The sequence below is a fragment of the Mobula birostris genome, chromosome 3 (genome assembly GCF_030028105.1).
Source record: "Mobula birostris isolate sMobBir1 chromosome 3, sMobBir1.hap1, whole genome shotgun sequence".
Lineage (NCBI taxonomy): Eukaryota > Metazoa > Chordata > Chondrichthyes > Myliobatiformes > Myliobatidae > Mobula > Mobula birostris.
Genome location: NC_092372.1, coordinates 3,956,423 through 3,983,134, shown reverse-complemented (window position 1 = coordinate 3,983,134; position 26,712 = coordinate 3,956,423). Strand labels below are relative to the sequence as shown.

Below are 26,712 nucleotides of genomic sequence, written 5' to 3'. Positions count from 1 at the left end.
TCCCTTTGTCAACACCCTGGAGATGTTGCTGCTCACTGACGTTCCCATGGTGTTTTCCTATGAGAAGGCTTTCTTTATCATTGACATCCAAAGGATTCTCCTGGTCTTTTCTTACTGTCGGACTGTTAAGACTTGGTCCTTTCAGACTGCTACACTCCTGAAGTATGATATCTACAGAATCACCTAGATTTGCTATCCCATTATCTTGTCCAGGGGGTGTTCCTGGTCTCTCCAGATGACTATTTTTTCTGGGACTCTGTTGATCTGCCATTTTCTCTGTCTCAGAGGAGCTCCACGAGGGTGAGCCTACACCAAGACTTCTCCCAGAATCTGTTGCTGAAGGACTATCTGGTGGTGAGCCTGCTTTGTAATTGTCTTCAGATTTAACCGAAGGCTCCTCCCGAGGCCTGGGCTTTGTCGCACTCTTGTAGAGTTTAACCATGATGTTCAGTCCTCCTTCTCCAAGATGCTCAATTGCCATGTTGACACCCAGCCTTCTGGCCTGGTCACTACTTGTAGGAGAATGATTAAGAGTTCTACTTTTCCAAGATTCCATTGCTCTCCCGTGATACGGGGTAGAGTCAAAACTACCTCCATGAGACTCTATTATGTTATTAGTAGTAGCCTGCATTTCTGTTTGAGAACCTCCAGCTTTGGCTACATTACATGGCTGAGGAGTGACAATTACCGGGGTAATACAATTCAATTTCCTTGGGCAATTACTGTGATCCATGGGAGATAAGATTGGTACAGGGTCTTCTTTTGGTGGAACTTCAATAAAATCCTTTTTAGGATTGACATTTGGAAACTGCAGACTTTTCTTTTCACCGCCTTCTGATAGAGTATTCTTCAAGTCTTTATCAGGGCTCTCCTGACGTCTGGACATTCTGACTTCCAAAATGTTTTTGTTTGGTACGTCAATGAGGTTTGATCTCTGGTCCTTCTTAGCACATTGGCATAGGTCAAGTCTGGCTTCTTGTGGATTCCCCCTGGGCTTTTACTCCCACCTCTCCTCCAGGATCATCTTCCTGGGTTACGGACTTGGTTTTCTCGTAAGAATCCTGTGTGAGATTGATTGTTGTCTCTCCAGTTTCTGATCCTGGATTCGGTTCTAATGAATTGGGATTCCCATTAACTTGAGCTGGTGGATGATAAACCAGATTTTCCTGTGGATGTCCTGTGGGAATCTCTTGAGAACCAAACTTCAGGAAGCTTCCTTTGGTATCTGATTCCAATTGACTCGAAGGAAGAACGACTGTAAGGGAAATATTGATGGTTGCCTTTTGACCTTCCTCAGGGTTACTTCCAGCCAGCACTGGCTGAAGTGATGGTCACCACTTCTCTGTCCTGAGGTCTGATGGTTACCATGCTCCCAAAGTCTCTGTTGTGCACACTTTGCTCATCACACTTCAACGCTTCAGCACAATCAGGGGGGCTGCCAATTGCACCACTCTTCCCACATCCACCTTTTGTAAGATTTCCTTCAGGATACATTTCTACAGAAAGCTTATTGGATTTTATTGTGTCATAGTTCCTGTAGGAAGCACATGGCTTTTGCATACAGTTCAAATGGTGGGACATTACACTTCCTCCTTCAGCCCTGATCTCTACAGGATTCCCAAGGCTTCCTGTCTTTACAGAGTCAAGTACTCTTGGTTTAATCTGAGATTCTTCATTTAGGTTTTGAACATCGACTGACGTCCTTTCAGGTACAAATTTCCTAGCACTCCCCAGAGGTCTGTCTGCTATTGGATCAGCCTGAGGATTGATCTCTATAGAATTTCCAAAGTATTTTGTTACTGAAAGACTGTCAGGGGTTGGATAATTCAGGTGAACACCAGAACTGTCTTCATGTCTTGCTGTGGTGAGAGTACCAGGGGAACCGGGTGCCAAGGGGCTTTCAGCAGTTGTAAGTTCTGCAGCTGTTGTACTGGGTCTCTGGGGTTTGAAGTTGGCAGGACTGTATAACTGTAGATTTCTGAGCTCCTCTCTGGAACTTCGGTGTGGTTTAACCATAAAAGGATTCCCTTGTACGGGAGCTGATGGTGGACCAACAAAACCCGGCATCTGTATGTGAGCTTTGGTGGTGGATTGGTGCCTGGCGGCGGCAAGGCGTTCTTCAAAACTTAACCCTAAATAACTACTTGGAGCCCCAGTCCCAACGGATCTCCATTGGAATGGTCCTTCTGTCAAATTATCCCAGCCTGGAATCCTCAGGTCTGCTCCAGGATAACTGGTGAAAAGCATTGTGACAGGACTATCATGAGGTCTGACCATTGATGGACTGCTGGAGGTTCTCATTGACGCGAGGGCCTCAAGCTGTCCGACTGACAATGGCTTCGTGCTGGCTGGAGCATCAACCGGCCTTTGGAACTGAAAGCTCCCTGTGTCACACATTGGATTCCAGTGATAGCCTAACTGTGTGGAAATCTCTTGAGTTATAATTGTAGAATCTGCCATTTTCATGGAGTTTAGTGTGGGGCATTCTTGGCCTGTTGTTGCATGCCTTTGAGGATTAATTTCAATGGATTCTACTTCATTTCTGAATTCTAAAGGATTCACGTGAACTTTGGCATCTGCAGGAATATCTACACTCGACATCTGTAGGCCCACTTCTTGCTTTCTGAAGGGTCTGACTCCGATAAGGCTCTTCTTGGAGATGAGATTTGTACATCTAGTTTCTTGTTCTCCAGTTCCAGCGCCTTGGTGAAGCTTTCCTTCCACAGTATTCCAATGGGGCTCAGTTCGGGTAGGACTAGTTGAGCTCAGTATTCCCACAGGGGGGTTGTTCAACACCATCTGTGGATAGCCTTCTGTCACTGCTGGAGACCCAGGAAGGAGATTAGCTGTGGCAAAACTGAACTGATTTGATGTTGGGAAGTCATTTTGCAGATAACTTTGTATGCTAACTGCTGTTGGAGGATGCCATGGTGCACGTGTTTCAGAGTTCAATGTTACCAGGCTCTTGGAGAGATTATCCTCTAGAGGGTTTATTGTTGTTGGTACCATCAGATCCTCAATGCTCCCTGGGTGTGTCACATCTGAGGGTTTCACGGCGCTGGTCATTATTGACTTGTTGAGGTCCTTTTCATCACTGACTTGAGTCCAGCCTGTTCCATAAAAACCCTGTGCTCCGAGTGCCCATTCCGGACTCCCCATAGGAGGAGTGAGAGGTGGATTGACTTCAATAGCATTGCTTACACCTGTTTTCCTCAAGATGTCACTGGAAGTGTTTCCAGAGCCGGCTGCGAAGTCAGTTACCCCTGGTCAGGTAGCTGTATGAAGATTGAGATTCAACGTCCTCTTATCGTCAGAACTCCTGTAGGATGTGGCCATCACCACACCCTCCTCAACTCTGATTGCTTCTAGACTAATTTCTGATTGGACTGTGTCATGGTACTTGTGGTATTCTTTTCTTTCAGGACCCCCATAACCTCTCATTGCCAAGGGGTTCTCAATAGTTGGCATCTTGGGGACTTCAGAGCTTTCTGTGTGCTCCTGTGTCAATGAATCCATGCAGGGTGTTCCTGTTAAATTGATCTCTTCAGTTAGAATCTTCAGCAGAGGGTCTGAAGATGACAACTTAGTTATATCATTGGGACTCCAGTAGAGGCCAGAACTTCCTTGATGTTCACCATCGTTTGGATCTCTTTCAGATCTCTGGAACTTGTCTCCTACAGGGTTCCCATGGGGGCTTGTTTGTGTTGACTTCTCAAGGAGCCTTGTGTCCATTGAATTCTCATGTCTTCTATTTTCTGTTGATTTTTCAGGGGGTCGACTTTCTATTGAACTTCCAATGGGCTTTATTTCTACTGAACCTCCAAATAGTCTTGCTTCTATTCTACTTCCAAGAGGTCTGTCTTCTACTAAATTGTCCAGGGGCCTAAATTCGGTTGGATTCCAATTGGATTTAATTTCTAATAGTTTCTCAGGTGGGTTTGTTTGCACTTGACTCTTAAGAAACCTTGTTTCTCTTAAACCCCCCAGATCAGAGTTCCCAAGCAGCCTTGTGTCTGTTGGACTTCCCTGGTGCCAGTCGTCTCTGGTAACCCTGTGGAGGTTGAATTCTGTCTGGTCTCTGTTGGGGATTGTTTGCCTTCTACTATCAAGGGGACTGATTTCCTTTGGATTTCCATGGGACATGACTTCTTCAGGGCTTCTATTGTTTCTTACTTCTGCAGGATTGCCCCAGGGCATGGTCAATGTATGGCTATCCAAGTTTGAAAACTGTGGGTTTGTTTCAGGACCTCTTTGAGGTTTTTCCCCAACATGTGTATTCTTAAATAAACTCCATGAGTCAACTGCACTTTGGATCTTTTTTCTAGTGTTCCTACTGGAGTTCTGATGGTTCACTGAGGAAACACTCCACTCTTACCTTCTGTGACACCACCATGAAAACTGTGGAGTGTTTTATGTCCAGAGTAGTTCATGTGGAATTGTCTTACATAGGCTATTGTCTTATGGAGCTGGATTTCACCAGATCCTGCCAAAGACGTTCTTTCTGCCTTTTACATGATTTCAACATTACTCTGTGATGAATGTTCAAATGTAGACTCACATGAGGCAAAACTTCTGAGCCTCTTGCAAGTCCTCCTTTTCCTAACTCCTCCCTCATATCATTGTGACAAGAGTGAGAACTGTTGCCATGATTACACTACAATTGAAACTTTAACCTCTCAGTTGTGTTCTCATAGTAAATCTAACTCTGGTTGGTGCCCAGAAAAGAATGAAGATGAATCTTGGAGGAGTAACAATGCCTGGCAATCCCCACTCTCTCTCTGCAATACTCCAGTTGAGTACGATCTTCTCCTAAGGGATCGTACTTGACTATTGATGGTTGTAGAGGCCGATTCAGGATCCATGTATTCTGGTGCAGTGTGAGTAACAGTAAGTGGTGGTTGTGGTCAGTGTTTGGGTCTTTTGGTTGTTCTGTTTCTCAGCTGCTGCTTGTTCTCTGCCGCACAATGGAGGTTGTCCTCATGTAGTACAGCTCCCTCCTGAACAGATCTCATCCAGGTGTATCTAGTGAGTGCAATGTCTTCCCAGTCTTTGGATGTCATTTTGGAGAGGGATGTAAGTAGTTTGGGATGTATCCCATCTGACAGACAAAATAGTCTTCATGTAAGTAGATGTACTTAGAAGAATGTGGGGGGATCTTATTGAAACCTACCAAATGTTGAAAGGACTAGATATGGTGGATGTAGAGAGGATGTTTCCTATGGTGGGGGGTATCCAGAACTATAGGGCACAGTCTCAAAATTGAGGGGCAACCTTTTAGAACAAAGGTAAAGAGGAATTTTTTTAGCCAGAGAGTAGTCATCTGTGAAATGCTGTGCCAGAGAGGTGGCGGAGGTCAAGTCCACCTGTATATTTAAAGTGGAAATTTATTGCTTCCTGATCAGCCAGGGCATCAAAGGATATGGGGAGAAGGCAGGTGTATGGGATTGAGTGGGATCCAGGATCAGCCATGATGGAATGATGGAGTTAAATAGCCTAATTCTGCTCCTATGCCTTGTGGTCTAATGGAATTAGGGATGCAGGATGACCTAAACAAAATGAAGGATGCAATTCAAGTTCTGTAAACTTAGCAGCTCTAATTTTAACAAGGTTCCACACGGTATGCTTATTTGACAAGGTTCCACATGGTAGGCTTTTTCAGAAAGTTAGAAGGCATGAGATCCAGGGAAGTTTGGCCAGGTGGATTCAGAATTGGCTTGCCTGCAGAAGGCAGAGGGTGGTGGTGGAGGGAGTTCATTCAGATTGGAGGATTGTGAGTAATGGTGTCCCACAAGGATCTGTTCTGGGACCTCTACTTTTCGTGATTTTTATTAACGATCTGGATGTGGGGGTAGAAGGGTGGGTTGGCAAGTTTGCAGACGACACAAAGGTTGGTGGTGTTGTAGATAGTGTAGAGGATTGTCAAAGATTGCAGAGAGACATTGATAGGATGCAGAAATGGGCTGAGAAGTGGCAGATGGAGTTCAACCCGGAGAAGTGTGAGGTGGTACACTTTGGAAGGACAAACTCCAAGGCAGAGTACAAAGTAAATGGCAGGATACTTGGTCGTGTGGAGGAGCAGAGGGATCTCAGGGTACATGTCCACAGATCCCTGTAAGTTGCCTCACAGGTGGATAGGGTAGTTAAGAAAGCTTATGGGGTGTTAGCTTTCATAAGTCGAGGTATAGAGTTTAAGAGTCGCGATGTAATGATGCAGCTCTATAAAACTCTGGTTAGGCCACACTTGGAGTACTGTGTCCACTTCTGGTCGCCTCACTATAGGAAGGATGTGGAAGCATTGGAAAGGGTACAGAGGAGATTTTACCAGGATGCTGCCTGGTTTAAAGAGTATGCATTATGATCAGAGATTAAGGGAGCTAGGGCTTTACTCTTTGGAGAGAAGGAGGATGAGAGGAGACATGATAGAGGTGTACAAGATAATAAGAGGAATAGATAGAGTGGATAGCCAGTGCTTCTTCCCCAGGGCACCACTGCTCAATACAAGAGGACATGGCTTTAAGGTAAGGGGTGGGAAGTTCAAGGGGGATATTAGAGGAAGGTTTTTCACTCAGAGAGTGGTTAGTGCGTGGAATGCACTGCCTGAGTCAGTGGTGGAGGCAGATACACTAGTGAAGTTTAAGAGACTACTAGACAGGTATATGGAGGAATCTAAGGTGGGGGGCAGGGTTTGAGGGTCGGCACAACATTGTGGGCCGAAGGGCCTGTACTGTGCTGTACTATTCTATGTTCTATGTTAACTGGGAAAAGTTTCCCAGTCTCAGCCATTTGAGGTTTTAACTCCTGTGTCCCACAGACCAAACCAAATTAGCAAAAAATCTCCTCTTATCTCTGTCCTTTTCCATGGGTTACGATTGCTTATATACATTTGGAAGGACAGATAATACTTTATTATCTCATCTGCGCAGTAGTGGATTAGTCATTTAAATTAAAAGGAGGTAAATTTATGATCAAAGTACCTATGTGTTACCATCTATTATATTGAGATTTGTTTTACAGGATATAAGACCCGGGAGCAGAATTAGGCTATTTGGCCCATCGAGTCTCTCCGCCACACTATCATGGCTGATTTACTATCTCTGTCAGCCCCATTCTCTTGCCTTCTCTCCATGACCTTTGATATCCTGACTAATCAAGAACCTTATCAACTTCTGCCTTAAATATACCCAGTGACTTGGTCTGAACAGCCATCTCTGGCAATGAATCCCTCTAGCTAAAGAATTTTTTCTTCATCTCTGTTCTAAAGAAACATCCCTCTATTCTGAGGTTGTATGCTCTGGTCCTAGACTTCCCCACTACAGGAGACATCCTTTCCACATCCACTCTTATCAAGGCCTTTCAATATTCAATATGTTTCAGTTAGATCTCCCACTCATTCTTCAGTGAATACAAGTGTAGCCTGGGGAGAAGTACACGCTCAGGACAACAAAGGCTTTTTTGGGTTTTAATTCCTTTATTGGTTTTCGATGTTTAAGTGCCAGAAGAGGGTTGTGAAACAAAACGAACAGTTTAACTTTCGATCTACACCCTCGTGTATGGACAGAATTTGCGTATGCAGTATAAAAATACCAGAACTAATACAGTACAAATATGGTACAAATACAGTAGTGGCAATTCTACTTGGATGGTGAGGAACTTGGTATAAGCCACGCTACCCAGCGTTGTTTTCTTTGCTCATGGAAATCTTTCCTCATCATGCCCAGCACACTCTGGGAGGGACCTACTTCCAACACCTTACCATGTCTTCAGCAGAAAGCAAAATGGTCTCCCCACTATCCCACACGTGCGTAATGACATCATCGTCTCCCTTAAAGGCACAGACAACTATTCTAGCATTACCCGGATGGCTCCCTAAGTACACTTTTAACGATGCTGAATAAGATCTGACGGTCACCTGGTTACACAAGCCTAGAGCCATCAAACACTACTCATATCCTTTCATTCCTAGGATTATTCTCGTGAACTTCCTCTGGACTCTGTGCCAGCACATCTTTTCTTAGCTAAGGGGCCCAAAACTTCTCACAGAGGTCTGTGAGTGTCAGGGAGCAGGAGTGAGTGCCATTGCTATTACAAAGGAAAAAGTGCTAGGCAAACGCAAAGGTCTTAGGGTTTCAAAGGTACAGTTAATGTCAGAGAAATATATACAATATACATCCTGAAATACTTTTTCTTTGCAACCATCCACGAAAACAGAGGAGTGCCCCCAAAGAATGAAGACAGTTAAATGTTAGAACCTCTAAGTCCTCTCAGTTCCCCTCCCTCCCACGCGTAAGCGGCAGCAAGCAACAATCCACCCCTTCCCTCACCAGCAAAAAAAAGCATTGGGACCGGCCACCAAGCACTCAAGCGTGAGCAAAGCAACAGCAATGACACAGACTTGCAGTACTCCAAAGACTACTTATTCATCCAGTATTCGACATACCACAGGCTCTCTCTCTCTCCCTAATAAGGGAGAAAGAGGTGTGTCTGTTTCACAGCGAGAGGGGAGACATAACAAACCATTATCTGAATGGCGGCCAATTAGGAAAAGGGGAGGTGCAACGAGACCTGGGTGTCATTATACACCAGTCATTGAAAGTGGGCATGCAGGTACAGCAGGTGGTGAAAAAGGCGAAAGGTATGCTGGCATTCATAGCGAGAGGATTCGAGTACAGGAGCAGGGAGGTACTACTGCAGTTGTACAAGGCCGTGGTGAGACCACACTTGGAGTATTGTGTGCGTTTTGGTCTCCTAATCTGAGGAAAGATATTCTTGCCATAGAGAGAGTACAAAGAAGGTTCACCAGATTGATACCTTTCATATGATGAAAGACTGGATCGACTAGGCTTATACTCGCTGGAATTTAGAAGATTGAGGGGGGATCTTATTGAAACATATAAAATTCTAAAGGGATTGGACAGGCTAGATGCAGGAAGATTGTTCCCGATGTTGGGGATGTCCAGAACGAGGGGTCACAGTTTAAGGATAAAGGGGAAGCCTTTTAGGACCGAGATTAGGAAAAACTTCTTCACACAGAGAGTGGTGAATCTGTGGAATTCTCTGCCACAGGAAACAGTTGAGGCCAGTTCATTGGCTATATTTAAGAGGGAGTTAGATAAGGCCCCTGTGGCTAAAGGGATCAGGGGGTATGGAGAGAAGGCAGGTACAGGGTTCTGAGTTGGATGATCAGTCATGATCGTACTGAATGGCGGTGCAGGCTCAAAGGGCCGAATAACCTACTCCTGCACCTATTTTCTATGTTTCAAACAACTCGCTAGTTTACGATGTCGCTTTTCCTGAGCTCTGTGCCCAAAGATCAATGTAGTTATAAAGAAGGCAAGACAGCGGCTATACTTTATCAGGAGTTTAAAGAGATTTGGCATGTCAACAAATACACTCAAAAACTTCTATAGATGTACCATGGAGAGCATTCTGACAGGCTGTATTGCTGTCTGGTATGGAGGGGCTACTGCACAGCACTGAAAGAAGCTGCAGAAGGTTGGAAATCTAGTCAGCTCCATCTTGGGTACTAGCCTACAAAGTACCCAGGACATCTTTAGGAAACGGTGTCTCAGAAAGGCAGCGTCCTTTATTAAGGATCTCCAGCACCCAGGGCATGTCCTTTTCTCACTGTTACCATCAGGTAGGAGATACAGAAGCCTGAAGGCACACACTCAGCGATTCAGGAACAGCTTCTTCCCCTCTGCCATCCGATTCCTAAATGGACATTGAACCCTTGGACACTACCTCACTTTTTTAATATACAGTATTTCTGTTTTTTGCATGTTATTTTTATTCTATTCAATGTACATGTACTGTAATTGATTTATTTATTTATTATTTTTTCTCTTCTATATTATGTATTGCATTGAAGTGCTGCTGCTAAGTTAACAAATTTCATGTCACATGCCAATGATAATAAACCTGATTCTGATTCTGATTCAAAGATCTGCAACAACACACTGATCTCCTGCAGGGGCACCAACCTCCAATACCCCTGTCTCCCGAGCAACGAAATCTCGGCCCTCCGAAGGCGAGCTGAGCTCTTAGGCCGTGCCTTTGGTGTGTCAAATAACGGCCAGTCGTGAAACCCAGAAAGCGGGTCCCATTCCCACAAAGAACTGTAGTCAGCGTGTAACTCCAGATCAGGGTCCTCAAAAGAGCCCTGAAAGGGAAAGATAGAGATATTGAAGATGGGAATAGAGCTGTTTCTGAAGATGCAAGTGAAGGAGTTGCCGTTAGGCACCATTAATCCTCCTAAGCTCCTCCAAAGGTGCTTGAGGTGGATAAGTCACCTGGACCAGATGGACTACATCCCAGAGTCCTGAGAGAGGTTGCTGAAGAGATAGCAGATACATTGGTCATGATCTTTTAAGAATCACTTGCTTCTGGCATAGTCCCAGAGGACTGGAAGATTGCAAATGTCACTCCACTCTTTAAAAAGGGAGGAAGGCAAAGGAAAGGAAATAATAGGCCAGTTAGCCTAACCTCAGTGATTGGGAAAGCGTTGGAGTCCATTATTAAGGATGCGCTTTTGGGATATTTGGAGACTAATGATAAAATAAGTCAAAGTCAGCATTGTTTCTGTGAAGGGAAATCTTGTCTGACAAATCTTGTTAGAATTCTTTGAGGAAATAACAAGCAGAGTGGACAAAGGAGAGGCAGTGGATGTCATTTACTTGGATTTTCAGAAGACGTTTGCTAAGCTGCCGCACATGAGGCTGCTTAACAAATAAAATCCCATGGCACTACAGTACTGGCAGGAGGTAGCAAATGGGATCAAAGGGGGCCTTTTCTGGTTGACTGCGAGTGACTAGTGGTGTTCCTCAGGGGTCAGTATTGGGACCGCTACTTTTCACATTGTCAATGATTTAGATAGTGGAACTGATGGCTTTGTAGCAAAGTTTGCGGATGATACAAAGATAGATTGAGGGCTAGGTAGTGCTGAGGAAGCCTGGTGAAAATAAATGATCTCTGACATCTCCCCTTACCTTTCATCCTCTCATCCTTAAAGGATGTCTTCTTGCTTTGGCCATTGATACTCTCGTAAACAGACATTGGTTGTCCACTCTATGTATTCCTCTCATACACCTCTCGTCTTGTACAGCTCAATCAAGTCACCTCTTATCCACATCCAGCAACATCTGTGGAGGGGCACAAACAGCAGACATTTCAGGTGCAGACAACTCAGCAGGCCGTGTTACATGGAACAGTACAGCACAGGACAGGCCCTACGACACACAGTTTTCTTAAATCAATTAAATTCGTAATCAAGTTGGCAACTGAACTAATCCCCTCTGCCTATACAATGTCCATATCCTTCCGTTTTCCTCACATCCTTGTGTCTAGGCCTGAGTCGACGTAGTAGTAGTACTTGTCTCTATGTAAATGTGTCTCAACAGTACCTAATGTCTTTGTCACTGCCGCTGCCCCCACCCCAGGCAGCACAATCCAGGCACCCACCACTCTCTGTGTAAAAACAAACAAGCTTGTCTCTCACATCTTTCAAACTATCCCCTTTCACCTTAAATACCCCATGACATTTGGACGGGAAAGAAAGTGGGCAGAAGCCACAATGAAAGGTAGGGAGATTGGGAGGAGCACATGCTGACAGGTGATAGGTGAGGGAGAAAGTAGTGAGGTAGAAGCTGGTGAATTGGACGTGATGTGAGAAGCTGGGGAGGGTTAGCGAGAAGAGGCAAAGTGTTGGAGAAAGAAGAATCTGATAGGAGAGGAGAGTGGACCATGGAAGAAATTGAAGCAGGAGGGGAGCCAGAGGGAGAATATTTGACTCAACTAGGCTCGGTGGTCCTGCTGAATTTCCAGACCTGATTGTGGTGTAGTTCTATTTCTGATACAACTCTTATGTTCCATCCCTGGGGGGTGGGAGGGGAATTCACCACTGCCATATATTCTGTTTGTTCCTTATCTCTACTTGCGGCCAAGTTGGTGGATGATACAGTGATACCTGGAGGGCTAGGTAGCGTTGAGAAAGCAGGGAGTCTGCAGAAGGACTTAGATTTGGAGGATGGGCAGAGAAGTTGCAGATGGAACATAGTGTAGAGAAGTGTATGGTCATACACCTTTGGTTGAAGGAATAAAAGCATAGGCTATTTTGTAAATCGGGAGGAAATTCAGAAATCAGTGGTGCAAAGGGACTTGGTAGTCCTCATTCCCTAAAGGTTAGTTTGCAGGTTGAGGTCTGTGATGAGGAAGGCAAATGCAATGTTAGCATTCATTTTAAGAGGACTAGAATACAAAAGAAGGATGTAATGCTGAGGTTTTACAAGGCACTGGTCAGACCTCGCGGAGGATTGTGAGCAGTTTTTGGTTCTTTAACGAAGAAAGGATGTGCTGACTTTGGAGAAAGTCCAGAGGAGGTTCATGAGAATAATCCCAGGAATGAAAGGGTTAATGTGTGACAAATTTCTGTTTATTTTCTGATCCTTTGGATACTTCAGGAATCAAGAATCAACAGCAATCATAATTCTTATGTTTGATTATTTTAGAATGCAAACACACAAATGCTAAATAAAGAGATGAACTTACAGGACTGCTTTGAATCGGTGGACTGGACTGTATTCAGGGATTCATCTTTGAACCTGGATGAGTATGCTGCAATTGTTACTGACTTCATTAAAACCTGCGTGGATGAGTGTGTGCCTATAAAGACATAATGTGCATTCCTAAATCAAAAGCCATGGATGAACCAGCAGGTACGTCATCTGCTGAAGGCTGGATCTGTGGCATTCAAGTCTGGCAACCCAGGCCTGTACGAGAAAACCAGGTATGATTTGCGAAGGGCTGTTTCAAAGGCAAAGAAACAATTTCGAATGAGGTTGGAGGCGACATCGGATGCATGGCAACTCTGGCAGGGTTTGCAAGACATTACTTCCTACAAAGCGAAACCCAATAGCACAAATGACAGCGATGCTTCACTACCAGATAAACTCAACGCCTTCTATGCCCACTTTGAAAGGGAGAATACAACTACAGCTGTGAAGATCCCTGCTGCACCTGCTGACCCTGTGATCTCTGGCTCAGAGGCCGATGTTAGGCTGTCTTTGAAGAGAGTGAACCCTCGCAAGGCAGAAGGTCCCGATGGAGTACTTGGTAAGGCTCTGAAAACCTGTGCCAACCAACTGGCGGGAATTTTCAAGGACATTTTCAACCTCTCACTGCTATGGGTGGAAGTTCCCACTTGCTTCAAAAAGACAACAATTATACCAGTGCCTAAAGAGAATAATGTGGGCTGCCTTAATGACTATGGCCTGGTAGCACTCACATCTACAGTGATGAAATGCTTTGAGAGGTTGGTCATGACTAGACTGAGCTCCTGCCTCAGCAAGGACCTGGACCCATTGCAATTTGCCTATCACTATGATAGGTCAACAGCAGATGCAATCTCAATGGCTCTTCACACGGCTTTGAACACCTGGACAACACAAACACCTACATTAGGATGCTGCTCAATGACTCTAGCTCAGCATTTATCACCATCATTCCCACCATCCTGACTGATAAGTTACAGAACCTGGGCCTCTGTACCTCCCTCTGCAATTGGATCCTCAACTTCCTAACTGAAAGACCACAATGTGTGGATTGGTGATAACATCTCTTCCTCGCAAACAATCAACATTGGCGCACCTCAGGGGTGTGTTCTTAGCCCGCTGCTCTATTCTCTATATACACGTGACTGTGTGGCTACACTTAGCTCAAATACCGTCTATAAATTTGCTGACGATACAACCATTGTTGGTAGAATCTCAGGTGGTGACGAGAGGACGTACAGGAGTGAGATTTGCCAACTAGTGGAGTGGTGCCACGGCAACAACCTGGCACTCAACATCAGTAAGACAAAAGAGCTGATTGTGGACTTCAGGAAGGGTCAGATGAAGGAACACATACCAATCCTCATAGAGGGATCAGAAGTGGAGAGAGTGAGCAGCTTCAAGTTTCCTGGGTGTCAAGATCTCTGCGGATCTAACCTGGTCCCAACATATTGATGCAGTTATAAAGAAGGCAAGACAGCATTTATACTTCATTAGGAGTTTGAAGAGATTTGGTATGTCAGTAAATACCCTCAAAAACTTCTATAGATATACCGTCGAGGGCATTCTGATGGGCCCCTGTCTGGTATGGAAGGGCTACTGCACAGGACCGAAAGAAGCTGCAGAGGGTTGTAAATTTAGTTGGCTCCATCTTGGGTACAAGCCTACAAAGTACCCAGGACATCTTTAGGGAGCCGTGTCGCAGAAAGGCAGCGTTTATTATTAAGGACCTCCAGCACCCAGGGCATGTCCTTTTCTCACTGTTACCATCAGGTAGGAGGTACAGACACCTGAAGGCACACACTCAGCGATTCAGGAACAGCTTCTTCCCCTCTGCCATCTGATTCCTAAATGGACATTGAACCCCTGGACACTACCTTACTTACTTAATATATATTTTTTCTGTTTTTGCATGATTTTTAATCTGTTCATTATACATATACAGTAATTGATTATTTATTTATTATCATTATTTTCTTCTAGATTATGTATTGCATTGAACTGCTGCTGCTAAGTTCACAGATTTCACAACACATGCCGGTGACAATAAACCTGATTCTGATTCTGAAACTATGCTAAGAAGTAAAGACAAAAGAATAAAGAAGCAAAGAAAAGAAAATATGGCACCACTGAAAAAATCCATCACTTTTATCGAGAAGATAAGAAATTCCTTTGATAGCAATAATCTAGCTAATAGGCTACATAATTAAAACAATTACATCACGTGGGTCATGTGCTAATACTTAGCCAATGAAAAATGAGAAAGTTGATAAACCGTTAGTTTAGCTGCTATACCACTTTCTGCAGGTGAGTGGGGATGAACCACTTGTGAAAAATACATGTTTATTTAAAATACAAATTATTAAATATTATTAAAAAACAATGGTTCCCAGCACTGAGGAGTGTTTGATGGCTCTGGGCCTGTACAAGCTGGAGCTTAGAAGAATGAGAAGGGAGCTCACTAAAACAAAAAGTTTCTTCAGATACATAAAGTATAAAAGAGAGGCAAGAGTGGATATCTGACCACTGGAAGATGTACTAATGGGGAGAAAGAAATAATAGAAGAAATGAATAAATATTTTGCATCAGTCTTCTCTGTGGAAGACACTAGCAGTATGGTGGAAGTTCGAGCTGTCAGGAACCATGAAGTGTGCGAAGTTACCATGACTAGAGAGAAGGTTCTTGGGAAACTGAAAGGTCTGAAGGTGGATAAGTCACCTGGACCAAATGGTGTACACCCCCGGGTTTTAAAAGATGTGGCTGAAGAGATTGTAGAGACATTAGTAATGGTCTTTCAATAAACAGTGGAGTCTGGAATGGTTCTGGAAGACTGGAAAATTGCAAATGTCACTCCACTCTTTAAGAAGAGAGGGAGGTAGAAGAAAGGAAACTATAGGCCAATTTGTCTGACCTCAGTAGTTGGAAAGATGTTGGAGTGGATTATTAGGATGAGGTCTCAGGGTACTTGGAGGCACATAATAAAGTAGGTGTAGCCAGCATGGTTTCCCCAAGAGAAAATCTTGTTGTACAAATCTGTTGGAATTCTTTGAAGAAATAACAAGTTGGATAAACAAAGGAGTATTGGTTGATGTTGTGTACTTGGATTTTCAGAAGGCCTTTGACAAGGTGCCACACAAGAGGCTGCTTAACAAGCTATAAGCCCATGGTATTACAAGAATGATTCTAGCATGGACTAAGCAGTGGCTGATTGACAGGAGGCAAAGAGTGGGAATAAAGGGAGCCTTTTCTGGCTGGCTGCTGGTGACTAGTGGTTGTCTACAAGGGTCTGTATTGGGACCAGTTCTTCTTATGTTATATGTCAATGATTTGGATGATGGAATTGATGACTGCTTTACAAAGTTTGCAGACAATATGAGGATAGGTGGAGAAGCAGGTAGTTTTGAGGAAGTAGAGAAGCTACAGAAGGACTTAGACAGATTAGGAGAATGGACAAAGAAGTGGCAGATGGAATACAGTGTCAGGTAGTGTATGGTCATGCACTTTGGTAGAAGAAATAAAAGGGTTGACTATTTTCTAAATGGAAAGAAAATGCGAAAAAACTGAGATGCAAAGGGCCTTGGGAGTCCTTGTGCAGGCTTTCGTAAAGCGTTGTATGAGTCTGTGATGAGGAAGGCGAGTGATGTTAGCTTCATTTTAAGACAAGAATATAAAAGCAAGGATAAATAGATACTTTATTGATCCCAAAGAAAATTACAGTGTCACAGTATTATTACAAGTGCACAGATATAAATATTAGAAGAGAAGTAGAAAGAAAAAAAATGTTACCATAAACAGCCTTACTGGAGGGGGTCATCACTTCCCCAGCTATAGGTTAATTCATTATAGAGTCTAATGGCCGAGGGGAAGAAGGGGCTCATACAGCGCTCTTTAGAGCAGCACTGTTGTCTTAGTCTGTTCCTCTGTTCAGTCAAGGTGGCATGCAGAGAGTGAGAAGCACTGTCCAGAATTGCCAGGATTTTCCGTAGGGTCCTTTGTTTTACCAGAGCCTCCAGTGTGTCCAGTTTGACTCCTATCACTTGGAGTATTGTGAGCTGGTTTGGTCCCCTTATCTGAGAAAGGATATGCTGAAACTGGAGAGGGTTCAAAGAAGTTTCATGAAAATGATACCAGGATTGAATGACTTGTCATATGAAGAGCATTTGATGGCTCTGGGCCTGTATTCACTAGAATTCAGAAGAGTGAGAGTTGACCTCATTGAATCCTATCTAATGGAGAAAGCCTTGATAGAGTGGATGTGGAGAGGCTACTTTCAGCGTTGGGAGAGTGTAAGACCAGAGGACACAGCCTCAGAATAGAGGGGCATCTGTTTAGAGTGGATATGAGGAGGATTTTCTTTAGCCAGAGAGTGGTGAATCTATGGAATTCTTTGCTAATGGCAGATGTGGAGGCCAAGTCTTTATGTATATTTAAGTGAAACACCCTAGTTTCCTGGGCTGCGTACGTCTAGGGAAGACAGTCTCCGGCTCTGACAAACGTGTGAGATCGTGGCACGATTCCACCCCAAACCCCCGGTTTGTGTGGATGTTGTGTGATTCATTACCCTGTTACAAATGAGTACCACGGAATAACAGATGGTACACAGCACACAATTAAAAGATTTAGCTTTATAATTCTTAATTTGACTAAAGTGTTAGTAAAGAAAAGAACAAAAAAAGAAATGGGCTCAGTTTAATGAAACGGTCTAATGTGCACAAGTTGGAGCTCACAGTTTCCCCAAGTCACCGATCCTCCTTCGAGCTCCCGGGGCTTCAGCGAATCACGGCCCCGCTCCAGGGCAAGTCCTACGACCCCTTCTCTCCGGCGTCTTCCCTCTTCATCTCTCTCAAACCACAAAAAAAACCCAAGCCCAACCTTTGTGTCCGTCACCAGAGACACCTCCCCTTCAATTTGACCATCCTAATTGGATGGCAGACTTATTTCTTATCCTCAACAATAACCGAAACATAAGTGGAAAACAAGCAGTTGACATAGAACAGCACAAAATGAAATACATACAGCATAACAGTCAAAAAATATGAACTAAGGCATTACATAAGACAGAGGTTGATAGATTCTTGATTGGTCAGAGCATGAAGGGATACGAGGAGAAGGCAGGAGATTGGGACTGAGTGGAAAATTGGATCAGCCATGATGAAATGGTGGAGCAGACTCGATGGGCCAAATGGCCTAATTCTGCTTGTGTATCTTATGGTCTATTGGTCTTCTGAAAACCTATCAAATATTGAAAGGTCTGGATAGAGCGGATGTGGAGAGGATGCTTCCTATAGCGGGGGAGTCTAGGACCAGAGGGCACAGTCTCAGAATACAAGGACTTTAGACAGAAGTGAGAAGGAATTTCTTTTGCCAGTGGGTTGTGAATCTGCGGAATTCATTGCCACAGATTGCCATATGGTCAAGTCATTGGGTATATTTAAAGGGATTTTGATAGATTCTTGATCAGTTAGTCCATCGAAGGTTATGGGGTTGAGAGGGATAATAAATCAGCCATGACAAAATGGTGGAGCAGACTCGATTGGATGAATGGCCTAATTCTGCTCCTCTGTCGTATAGTCTTATGGTCTATGGCAAAGGTCCTTACTTATACCCTGGGAATGGAGCCAACAACTAATGATATCCTGTTTTCATCAGGTTTTCCTGCAAATGAAAGGATCAAAAGGAAAAATGAACAAAAAGCGACTGTGGAAGAGTTCTGTATCAAAACAATCGGATGGGACAAAAGCATTTCTGTTTCACTGCGGATCATCGCACATGTTTAAAATCTATGGGCCAGATATAGGGGAGCTCCAGAGCATCATATTAGAGGTAACCGTGTTCAGCTGACATTATTAACTAACTCATTGTCATCTTTGTTGGCATTTGCCACACTGAGTCCTGTGGCCACAAGAAGACAACTCACTGTCTCATACCTATGTGGGCCCTGAAGGCCACACTCCGTGTTCTTGCCAGAGAATCTTGTGGGTTTGTTATTCCTCAATTTTACTTTCCATTGAATGAGTCTGTATATGTCAGCAAAGGGTGTATTGCTCACAGCAACAGGAGGCCCCTCTGTTTGTCAGGGTCAACCATGGATTTCCAAAGCCAGTACACAAGCCAAGGCAGTGCGATATGGAGACCAAACCATTGCCCATCTAGCAAGCTCCCCCTCTCCACACAGCTGATGAATCCAAAGGAACGGCAGAGACCGATACAGTTTGGCACCAGCAGCGTGGCAGGAATTGTCAGTCAGTGTTGAACTCAACATAGATCTGCCTTAGGGACTCCAGCTCTGGAATTTTCCTCAGGGTTCACTCCCAAAGCCTTCCCTATGAGTGGGTGTAGCTGCCAGGCCGTGGAGGTTTGAGATCAGAGTTTTCCTTCTCCTTGATGAGCTGCCAACCACAGCTGATGAGCCCCATCTGCCGGAAACAACTGGTTTTAAGGCATGTTTGTCCCTTCTGTCAGTAGAAACAGTTCCCCTGGGTTTAGTAGCTAAGCCACACGTGAAGGCCAGGAGCTGGACTTGGTTGTCACAGTCTATTTGAGATACACGCCAATGGGATCACTTAATAGGTCACAGGAGCTTGTCCCCTCCAGCCCAGCTATGTAAGGGACTCCAGCAACAACACTGTATAAAATTTGTTCTCTCATATGCTTTTGATAATTTAATTCAGAGTCCTCTTTTCATCAATCCTTCTGTCTTTGGGAAACAACTTTCTCCACGTCAGTTTTATCCGAACCATTAATGATCTTGTGTGCCTCTTTTAAATTTCTTTGTAACTTTCCCAGCCTTAAACATAACAATTCCAGTTTCTTCATTGTTGAAAAGGAATATTCCTGGTGCTTTCTCTAATAGATTGGTTCAAGTTCAGTTTGTTGTCATTCAACCATACACATGTATACCATCAAACAAAGCAATGTTCCTGCAGACCAAGGTGCACAATACAGTAAATATAACTCACACACATATCACATAAAGATATATTAGCACAAACAAGAGAAAATCTGCAGATGCTGGAAATCTAAGCAACACATACAAAATGCTGGAGGAACTCAGCAGGCCAGGCAGCATCAATGGAAAAAAGTACAGTCAACCTTTTGGCCTGAAACGTCGACTGTACTCTTTTCCATAGATGCTGCCTGGCCTGCTGAGTTCCTTCAGCATTTTGTGTGACGATATATTACCACTGGTAAATTAACAAATAATAATAATACAAGTTTCAAAAGTAAACAGTATAACGCTACTGGTGTTTCATGCGTAATGAGACCTGGGTGTTGGCAGGGAGTTCAGTAGTCTCACAACCTTGGGGAACAAACTGTTTCCTCTCCTAACAGTTCTTGTCCTAAGAACTAAGGTACCTCCTGTCTGATGGTAGAGGGTCAAAGAGATTGTTGGTTGGACAGGAGGAATCACTGACAATACCAAGGGCCCTGCGTATGCAGCGTTCCTGATAAATATCTCTGATGGGTGACCTCGATAATCCTCTCAGCAATCCTTTGTAAGGGACTTGCAGTCAGACCTCTTGCAATTTCCACCCTAGGCAGCGATGCCACTGGTCAGGACGCTGCTGTAAAGTTGGTTAGAATGGGTGTGGGGTGGGGGAGGCCTCACTCGCCTCAGCCTCCTGAGGGAGTGGAAAAGCTTCAGTGTTCGAAGGTGCAGTATATCCCGGGTACTCTCTGTAATAGATCTCCTCTGACAAATCCCTTCTGAAAGTGTGGTGCCCAGAATCAAATGCGTTACTCAGTCTGAGGACCAATCACTCCAAACACCATAGACCATAAAACACAGGAGCAGAATTAGGCCATTCAGCCCATCGAGTCTGCTGTGCCATTCTATCAATGTCCCATTGTAACATACAAAATGTATGTAATATTTCAAGATTCAGGATTGTTTTAATGTCATTCCCCGTACACAAGTGTGATAGAGAATGGAATCCAGAGTTACTCTGGATCCGATGCAGCGCAAAAATAAAACACAGTAAGATAATGAACACAATAATAATATAAAGCCAAAATAAATATAAATAGGTAAGATAGCTTGTACACATTGATTGTATGTCCATAGACTGACACTAGGCACAGGAGTGTCTGTACACAAGGTGACTGACAGGAAATGATAAAGTAGTGGTGGTTGGGTTAGTGGGTGGAAGTGTTGATCAGCCTTGCTGCTTGGGGAAGGAATTGTTTTTGAGTCTGGCAGTCCTGGTCTAGATGCTACGTGGATATTGTTTTTAAGCATTATATTTAATCTGTAAATGTACATCTGACTGGCATTTTTGCCATCTCTGCCCACTTCCTCAGCATGACGGTCTGGAAAAGCGCCAGGCGTGGTATGTTGAAGATGTTTCCATCACAAGTACGATCCGGAAGAAGACGTGGAGAATTCCGTGCAGGAACTGGCTCTCGCTGTTTCACACTGATTGCCAACTGAGTCGCACGTTTTCTCCCCTCACTGGGAGGTGCAATGACTACACAGGTCAGTGCAAGGCAGCGTGTCGGTCACGCGTCGGTCAGCACAAGGTAGCCCGTGGGTCAGCGTAAGGCAGCTCATTGGTGGGTGTATGCCAGCCCGTTGGTCAGTAGGAGCCATCCGGAGTACACCCACGTGGTCACAGGGAGAATGTACAAACTGCTTCCGTACAGTGTCAGGAATTGTTCCCTGTACCTCGCACTGTCATGTGACGTGCTAACCACTATGCTGCCTTGTTGCCCCCAAATTGTGCAGTTTGCAAACATTTTCTTTTTTCTCACCCTGTCTGAAGATCAGGCCTTTCCAGTTGTGAGAATTCGATGCCCTAAGCACACCCACCTTTCCTACAAGGCTGGCATTGAAATATGTGATGCTGAGAACGTTCATCCCACTATGCTTAACCTCTCCCTTCCCGACTTTGTTTGTAAGTTCAGCAACTTCGAGTCACTGACTCATAGGAAAGTACAGCATAAAAACAGGCCCTTTGGCCCATCTTGTCCGTGGCTGCCATTTAAACCACCTACTTCCATCGACCTGCACTGGGATCACAGCCCTCCATATCCCTACCGTCCACGTGCCTACTCAATCGCCTCTTAAATATTCAAATCCAGCTCATATGCACCAAACAATGAGAGTCCAAACAGTGATCTCTTTATCACTAGGTTTCTTCTGTTTCAAACCTATCTCTCCTCACTTCTCTTCCTGCAAACTTGTTCTAGTTGCAGAAAACTTGTGAGAATCATTTATCAATACTCAGGATCGATCTCAACTCACCCCTTTTGGGCTACTGAAAGTTTAAACCAGCGACCGACTCACTGGCATCTTCCATGGACCGAATCCATCTTGACTCTAACTGTGTGTGTTTGCGTGTCCTTGTAGATTCAAAACAAGCTGCAGAGAAACCATAACATCGATTGTCCATCAAATAACTCGCTCTCGCTCTCCCCTCAGTGTCCAAAAGTCAATCTCTTTCTCCCGGCGTTTTAAAGTGACAGTCCACAGAAAATGAGAACCCTAGGGGTACATAACAGCCCCCTCTCCCTTCCTGCTCAACCTTTCAATACAATGTGTATCCTTCAATATTAAGCTTCCAACTAGAATCTTCTTTCAGCCATGATTTAGTGAGGCCTACATCATACTTGCCAAACTGCAACTGTGCTGCAAGTTCATCTACCTTATTCCGTGTACATTCAGATATAGCCCCTTCAGTCCTGTATTCACTCTTTCAATTTTGTCCACCTTTTACATTGCAACTCATCCTGTTGACTGCAATTTTGCCCTATCAACAGCCTCTCCTCACTACACATTGCCTCTGTTTGTAAACCCACTACCTCATTTTCAGCACTATTATCTGCCTTTTCTATGATTCTTCTTGCATTGAAATATACGCAGTTCAGAACTCTAGTTGCACCATGTTCAACCTTTTGATTCCTAACTTTGTCTGAGGTCTTAGCAACATCTGCCTTCACAACCTCTCCACTAACTATTCTGGCACTCTGGTTCCCATCCCCCACAACTCTAATTTAACCCCAATGTGCAGCATTAACAAAGTTTCCCACTAGGATACTAGTCCCCCTCCAATTCAGGTGCAAACCGTCCCTTCTGTACAGGTCCCACCTTCCCTGGAAGAAAGCCTAATGATCCAAAAATCTTATGCTCTCCCTCCTACACCAACTCCTTAGCCACATAGTAAACTGTAGAACCTGCCTAGTTCTGGCCCCAGTAGCATGTGGCACATCCTGAGATCACAACCCTGGACGTCCTGTCCTTTAACTTAACACCTAACTCCCTGACTTCCTACGCAGAACCTCATCACTTGTCCTACCCATGTCATTGGTACCTACATGGATCACGAATTCTGGCTGTTCACCCTCCCGCTGAACAATGCTGGGGACTCAGTCTGAGATATCCCGGATCCTGGCACCCAGGAGGCAACATACCATCTGGGAATCTCGTTCTCACTCACTGAACCTCCTGTCTGATCCCCTATCACCATAGCGTGCCTCTTCTCCCTCTTCCCTTCTAAGTCACAGAGCCAGACTCGGTTCCAGAGACTGACCACTGTGCCTTTTTCCTGTTAGGTTATTCTCCAAAACAGTATCCAAAGTGATATACCTGTTGTTGAGGGGATGGCCATGGGTACTCTGCACTGGCTCCTTAACCCCTTTCCCCTTCCTGACTGTCACCCAGTTTCCTGTGTCCCGCACCTTGGGTGTAACTACCTCTGTATAAGTCCCTCCCTGTCAACCCTTCAGCCTCCCGAATGATCCAGAGTTCATCCAGCTCCAGCTCCAAATCCTTAACACTGTTTGTTAGAAGCTGCAGCTGGATGCACTTCTCACAGTTGATTGAGTTTGAATTGAAATTTAATAAGGAGAAAATAAAGTCTGACTGAGCAGTATTTCAGCAGAGTAAAGGAAATTACAGTGGTATGAGAGAGGAGTTGGGCAAAGTAAAACGGAAGGAGATGCTGACAGAAGGACAGCAGAGCAGTAATGGCATGAGCTTCTGGAAAATATGAGGGAGGTACAGGAAAGACGTATTCCAAAAATGAAGAAATAGTCAAATAGCAAAATAGTGGAACCGTGGCTGACAAGGGAAGTCAAAGCTAGTGTAAAAGCAAAAGAGAGAGCATACAACAAAGCAAAAATTAGTAGGAAGACAGAGGATTGAGTAACTTTTAAAACCCCACAGAGAGCAACTATAAGAATTATTAGGAGGATGAAATATGAAAGCAAGCTAGCAAACGATATCAAGGTGGATATTAAAAGTACGTAGAAAAAAAGAAAGATGAAAGTGGATCTAGGACCGCTAGAAAATGAGGCTGGGGACAGGGAGATGGCAGATGAACTAAATGAGTATTTTGCGTCAGTCTTCACCGTGGAAGACACTAGCAGTGTGCCAGATGTTGAAGGATGTGAGGGAAGAGAAGTGAGTGCAGTTACTATTACAAGGAGTAAGGTGCTCAAAAAGCTGAAAGACCCAAGGTCAACCGGACTAGATGAACTGCACTCTAGGGTTCTGAAATAGGTAGCAGCAGAGACTGTGGTGGCATTAGAAATGATCTTTCAAAAATTACTGGACTCTGGCATGGTGCCAGAGGACTGGAAAATTGTAAACGTCACTCCACTCTATAAGAAGGGAGGAAGGCAGCAGAAAGGAAATTATAGACCAGTTAGCCTGACCTCAGTGGTTGGGAAGATGTAAGAATCAATTGTTAAGGATGAGGTTTTGGAGTACTTGGTGACACAGGACAAGATAGGACAAAGTCAGCATGGTTTCCTTAAGGGAAAATCCTGCCTGAAAAACCTGTGGGAATTCTTTGAGGAGATTATAAGTAGGATAGATAAAAGGGGTGTAGTAGATGTTATATATTTGGACTTTCAGAAAGCCTTTGACAAGGTGCCACACATGAGGCTGCTTACCAAGTTAAGAGCCCATGGTATTACAGATTTAGATTATGAGAACACTCAGTCCTCGTTTATTGTCATTTAGTAATGCATACATGCATTAAGGAATGATACAATGTTCCTCCAGAGTGATATCACAGAAAAACAGGACAAACCAAAGACTAACACTGACAGAACCGCATAATTATAACATATAGTTACAGCAGTGCAAAACAATGCCATAATTTGATAAAGAACAGACCATGGACACGGCAAAAAAATAGTCTCAAAGTCCCGAGTCGATCGACTCCCGGCTCCCCGATAGCAAGCGGCGAAGGGAGAAACTCCCTGCCATAAACCTCCAGGCACCGACAACTGTCAATGCATTGGAAGCACCTGACCACAGCCGCCACTGAGTCTGTCCTTTCGTCCAAAAACTTCGAGCCTCCGACCAGCCCCTCTGTTACAGCCTCCCAAGTGCCATCCTCTGCCAAGCGCCTTTGACCTTGCTTGGCCGCTGAAACAAACAAAGCCGAGGATTTGGGGCCTTTTCCAGAGATTCCGGACCACACAGAAACAGCGGCAGCGAAGCGGGCATTTCAGAAGTTTCTCCAGATGTTCCTCCGTGCTCTCACGTCTGTCTCCATCAAATCAGAATTGTGAACGGTACCCTACTTAACAGATTACAGATATCACCACTAAAGTGGCCGCACGCAGGGAAGGTACTAGCATAGTTAGAGCATTGTCTGATTGGTAGGAGGCAAAGCGTGGGAATAAAAGGATCATTTTCTGGTTGGCTGCCAATGACTAGTGGTTTTCCACAGGGGTCGGTGTTGGGACCACTTCTTTTTATGCTGTATATCAGTAATTTAGATGATGAAGTAGATGGCCTTGTTGCCAAGTCTGCAGATGATACGAAGATTGGTGGAGGGGCAGGAAGTGTTGAGGAAACAGGTAGGATGCAGAAGGACTTAGACAGATGAGGAGAATGGGCAAGAGAGTGGCAAATGAAATACATGTTGGAAAATGCATGGTCATGCACTTTGGTAGAAGAAATAAATGTACAGACTATTTTCTAAGTGGGGAGAGAATCCAAAAATCTCAGTTGCAAAGAGACTTGGGAGTCCTTGTGCAGAACACCCTGAAGGTTAACATGCAGGTTGTGTCGGTGGTGAGGAAGGCAAATGCCATGTTATCATTCACTTCAAGAAGTCTGGAATACAAGAGCAGGGATGTGATGCTGAGGCTTTATAAGGCACTGGTGAGGCCTCACCTTGAGTATTGTGAACAGTTTGGGGCTCCTCATTCTTAGAAAAGATGTGCTGGCATTGGAGAGGGTTCAGAGGAGGTTCACAGGGATAGTTCTGGGAATGAAAAGGTTATCATGTGAGGTATATTTGATGGCTCTGGGTCTGTACTCACTGGAACTTACAAGGCTGAGGGGGATCTCATTGAAACCTTTTGTGAAAAGTATGTTTCCCACGGTGGGGGAATCTCGGACAAGAGACAACAGCCTCAGGATAGAGGGGCATCCATTTAAAACAGAGATGTGGAGAAACTTCTTCAGCGAAAGGGTGATGAATTTGTGGAATTTATTACCACAAGGTGCTGTGGAGGCCAGGTCATTGGGTGTATTTAAGGCAGAGCTTGATAGATTCTTGATTGGGCATGGCATCAAAAGTTACGGGGAGAAGGCCGGGGAGTGGGGCTGAGGAGGGGAAGAAAGGATCAGGAGTGATTGAATGATGGAGTAGACTCGATGGGCCAAGTGGCCTAATTCTATTCCCATGTCTTATAGTCTAATGGAGGTGTCTTGATAGGAGGTGTACAAGATGATCAGAACCATAGATAGAGTGAATAGATAAGGGAATAGATAGGGGAATTAAGGGTAATGGGGGAAAAGGCAGGGTAGGTGGAGATGAGTCCATGGCCATATCAGTCATGATCTTATTAAATGGTGGAGCAGGCTCGATGGGCCAAATGGCCTACTCCTACTCCTATTTCTTACGGTCTTACGGATAGCCAAAGTTTGAAAATGGCTAATGTGAGGAAAGTGATGTCAGCAGTATTTTTTTACACAGACAATAGTGAGTATGTGGAACTTGCTGGCAGGGGTATGGTAGTGGTAGATACATTAGGGGCAATTAAGAAACTCTTAGATAGGCGCATGTTTAATAGAAAAACGGAGGGTTATGTGGGAGGGAGGGGTTAGATTGATCTTGATGAACATAGAACATTACAGCACAGTGTAGCCTTTTGGCTCCAATGTTGTGCTGACCTTTTAACCTGCTGTCAGTAATTTAACCAG

The 26,712-nt window shown here is 44.4% G+C and overlaps 1 protein-coding gene across 1 annotated transcript in view; it reads left to right on the top strand.

Moving 5' to 3' along the window:
* Positions 1 to 26,712, top strand: part of LOC140194870 (lipoxygenase homology domain-containing protein 1-like) — a 351,891-nt gene that overhangs the window by 29,256 nt on the left and 295,923 nt on the right. The window contains exons 6-7 of the mRNA XM_072252157.1: positions 18,195 to 18,368; positions 20,847 to 21,021. Of these exons, the coding sequence (XP_072108258.1) occupies positions 18,195 to 18,368; positions 20,847 to 21,021 (349 nt within the window). The remainder of the gene's footprint in view (positions 1 to 18,194; positions 18,369 to 20,846; positions 21,022 to 26,712) is intronic.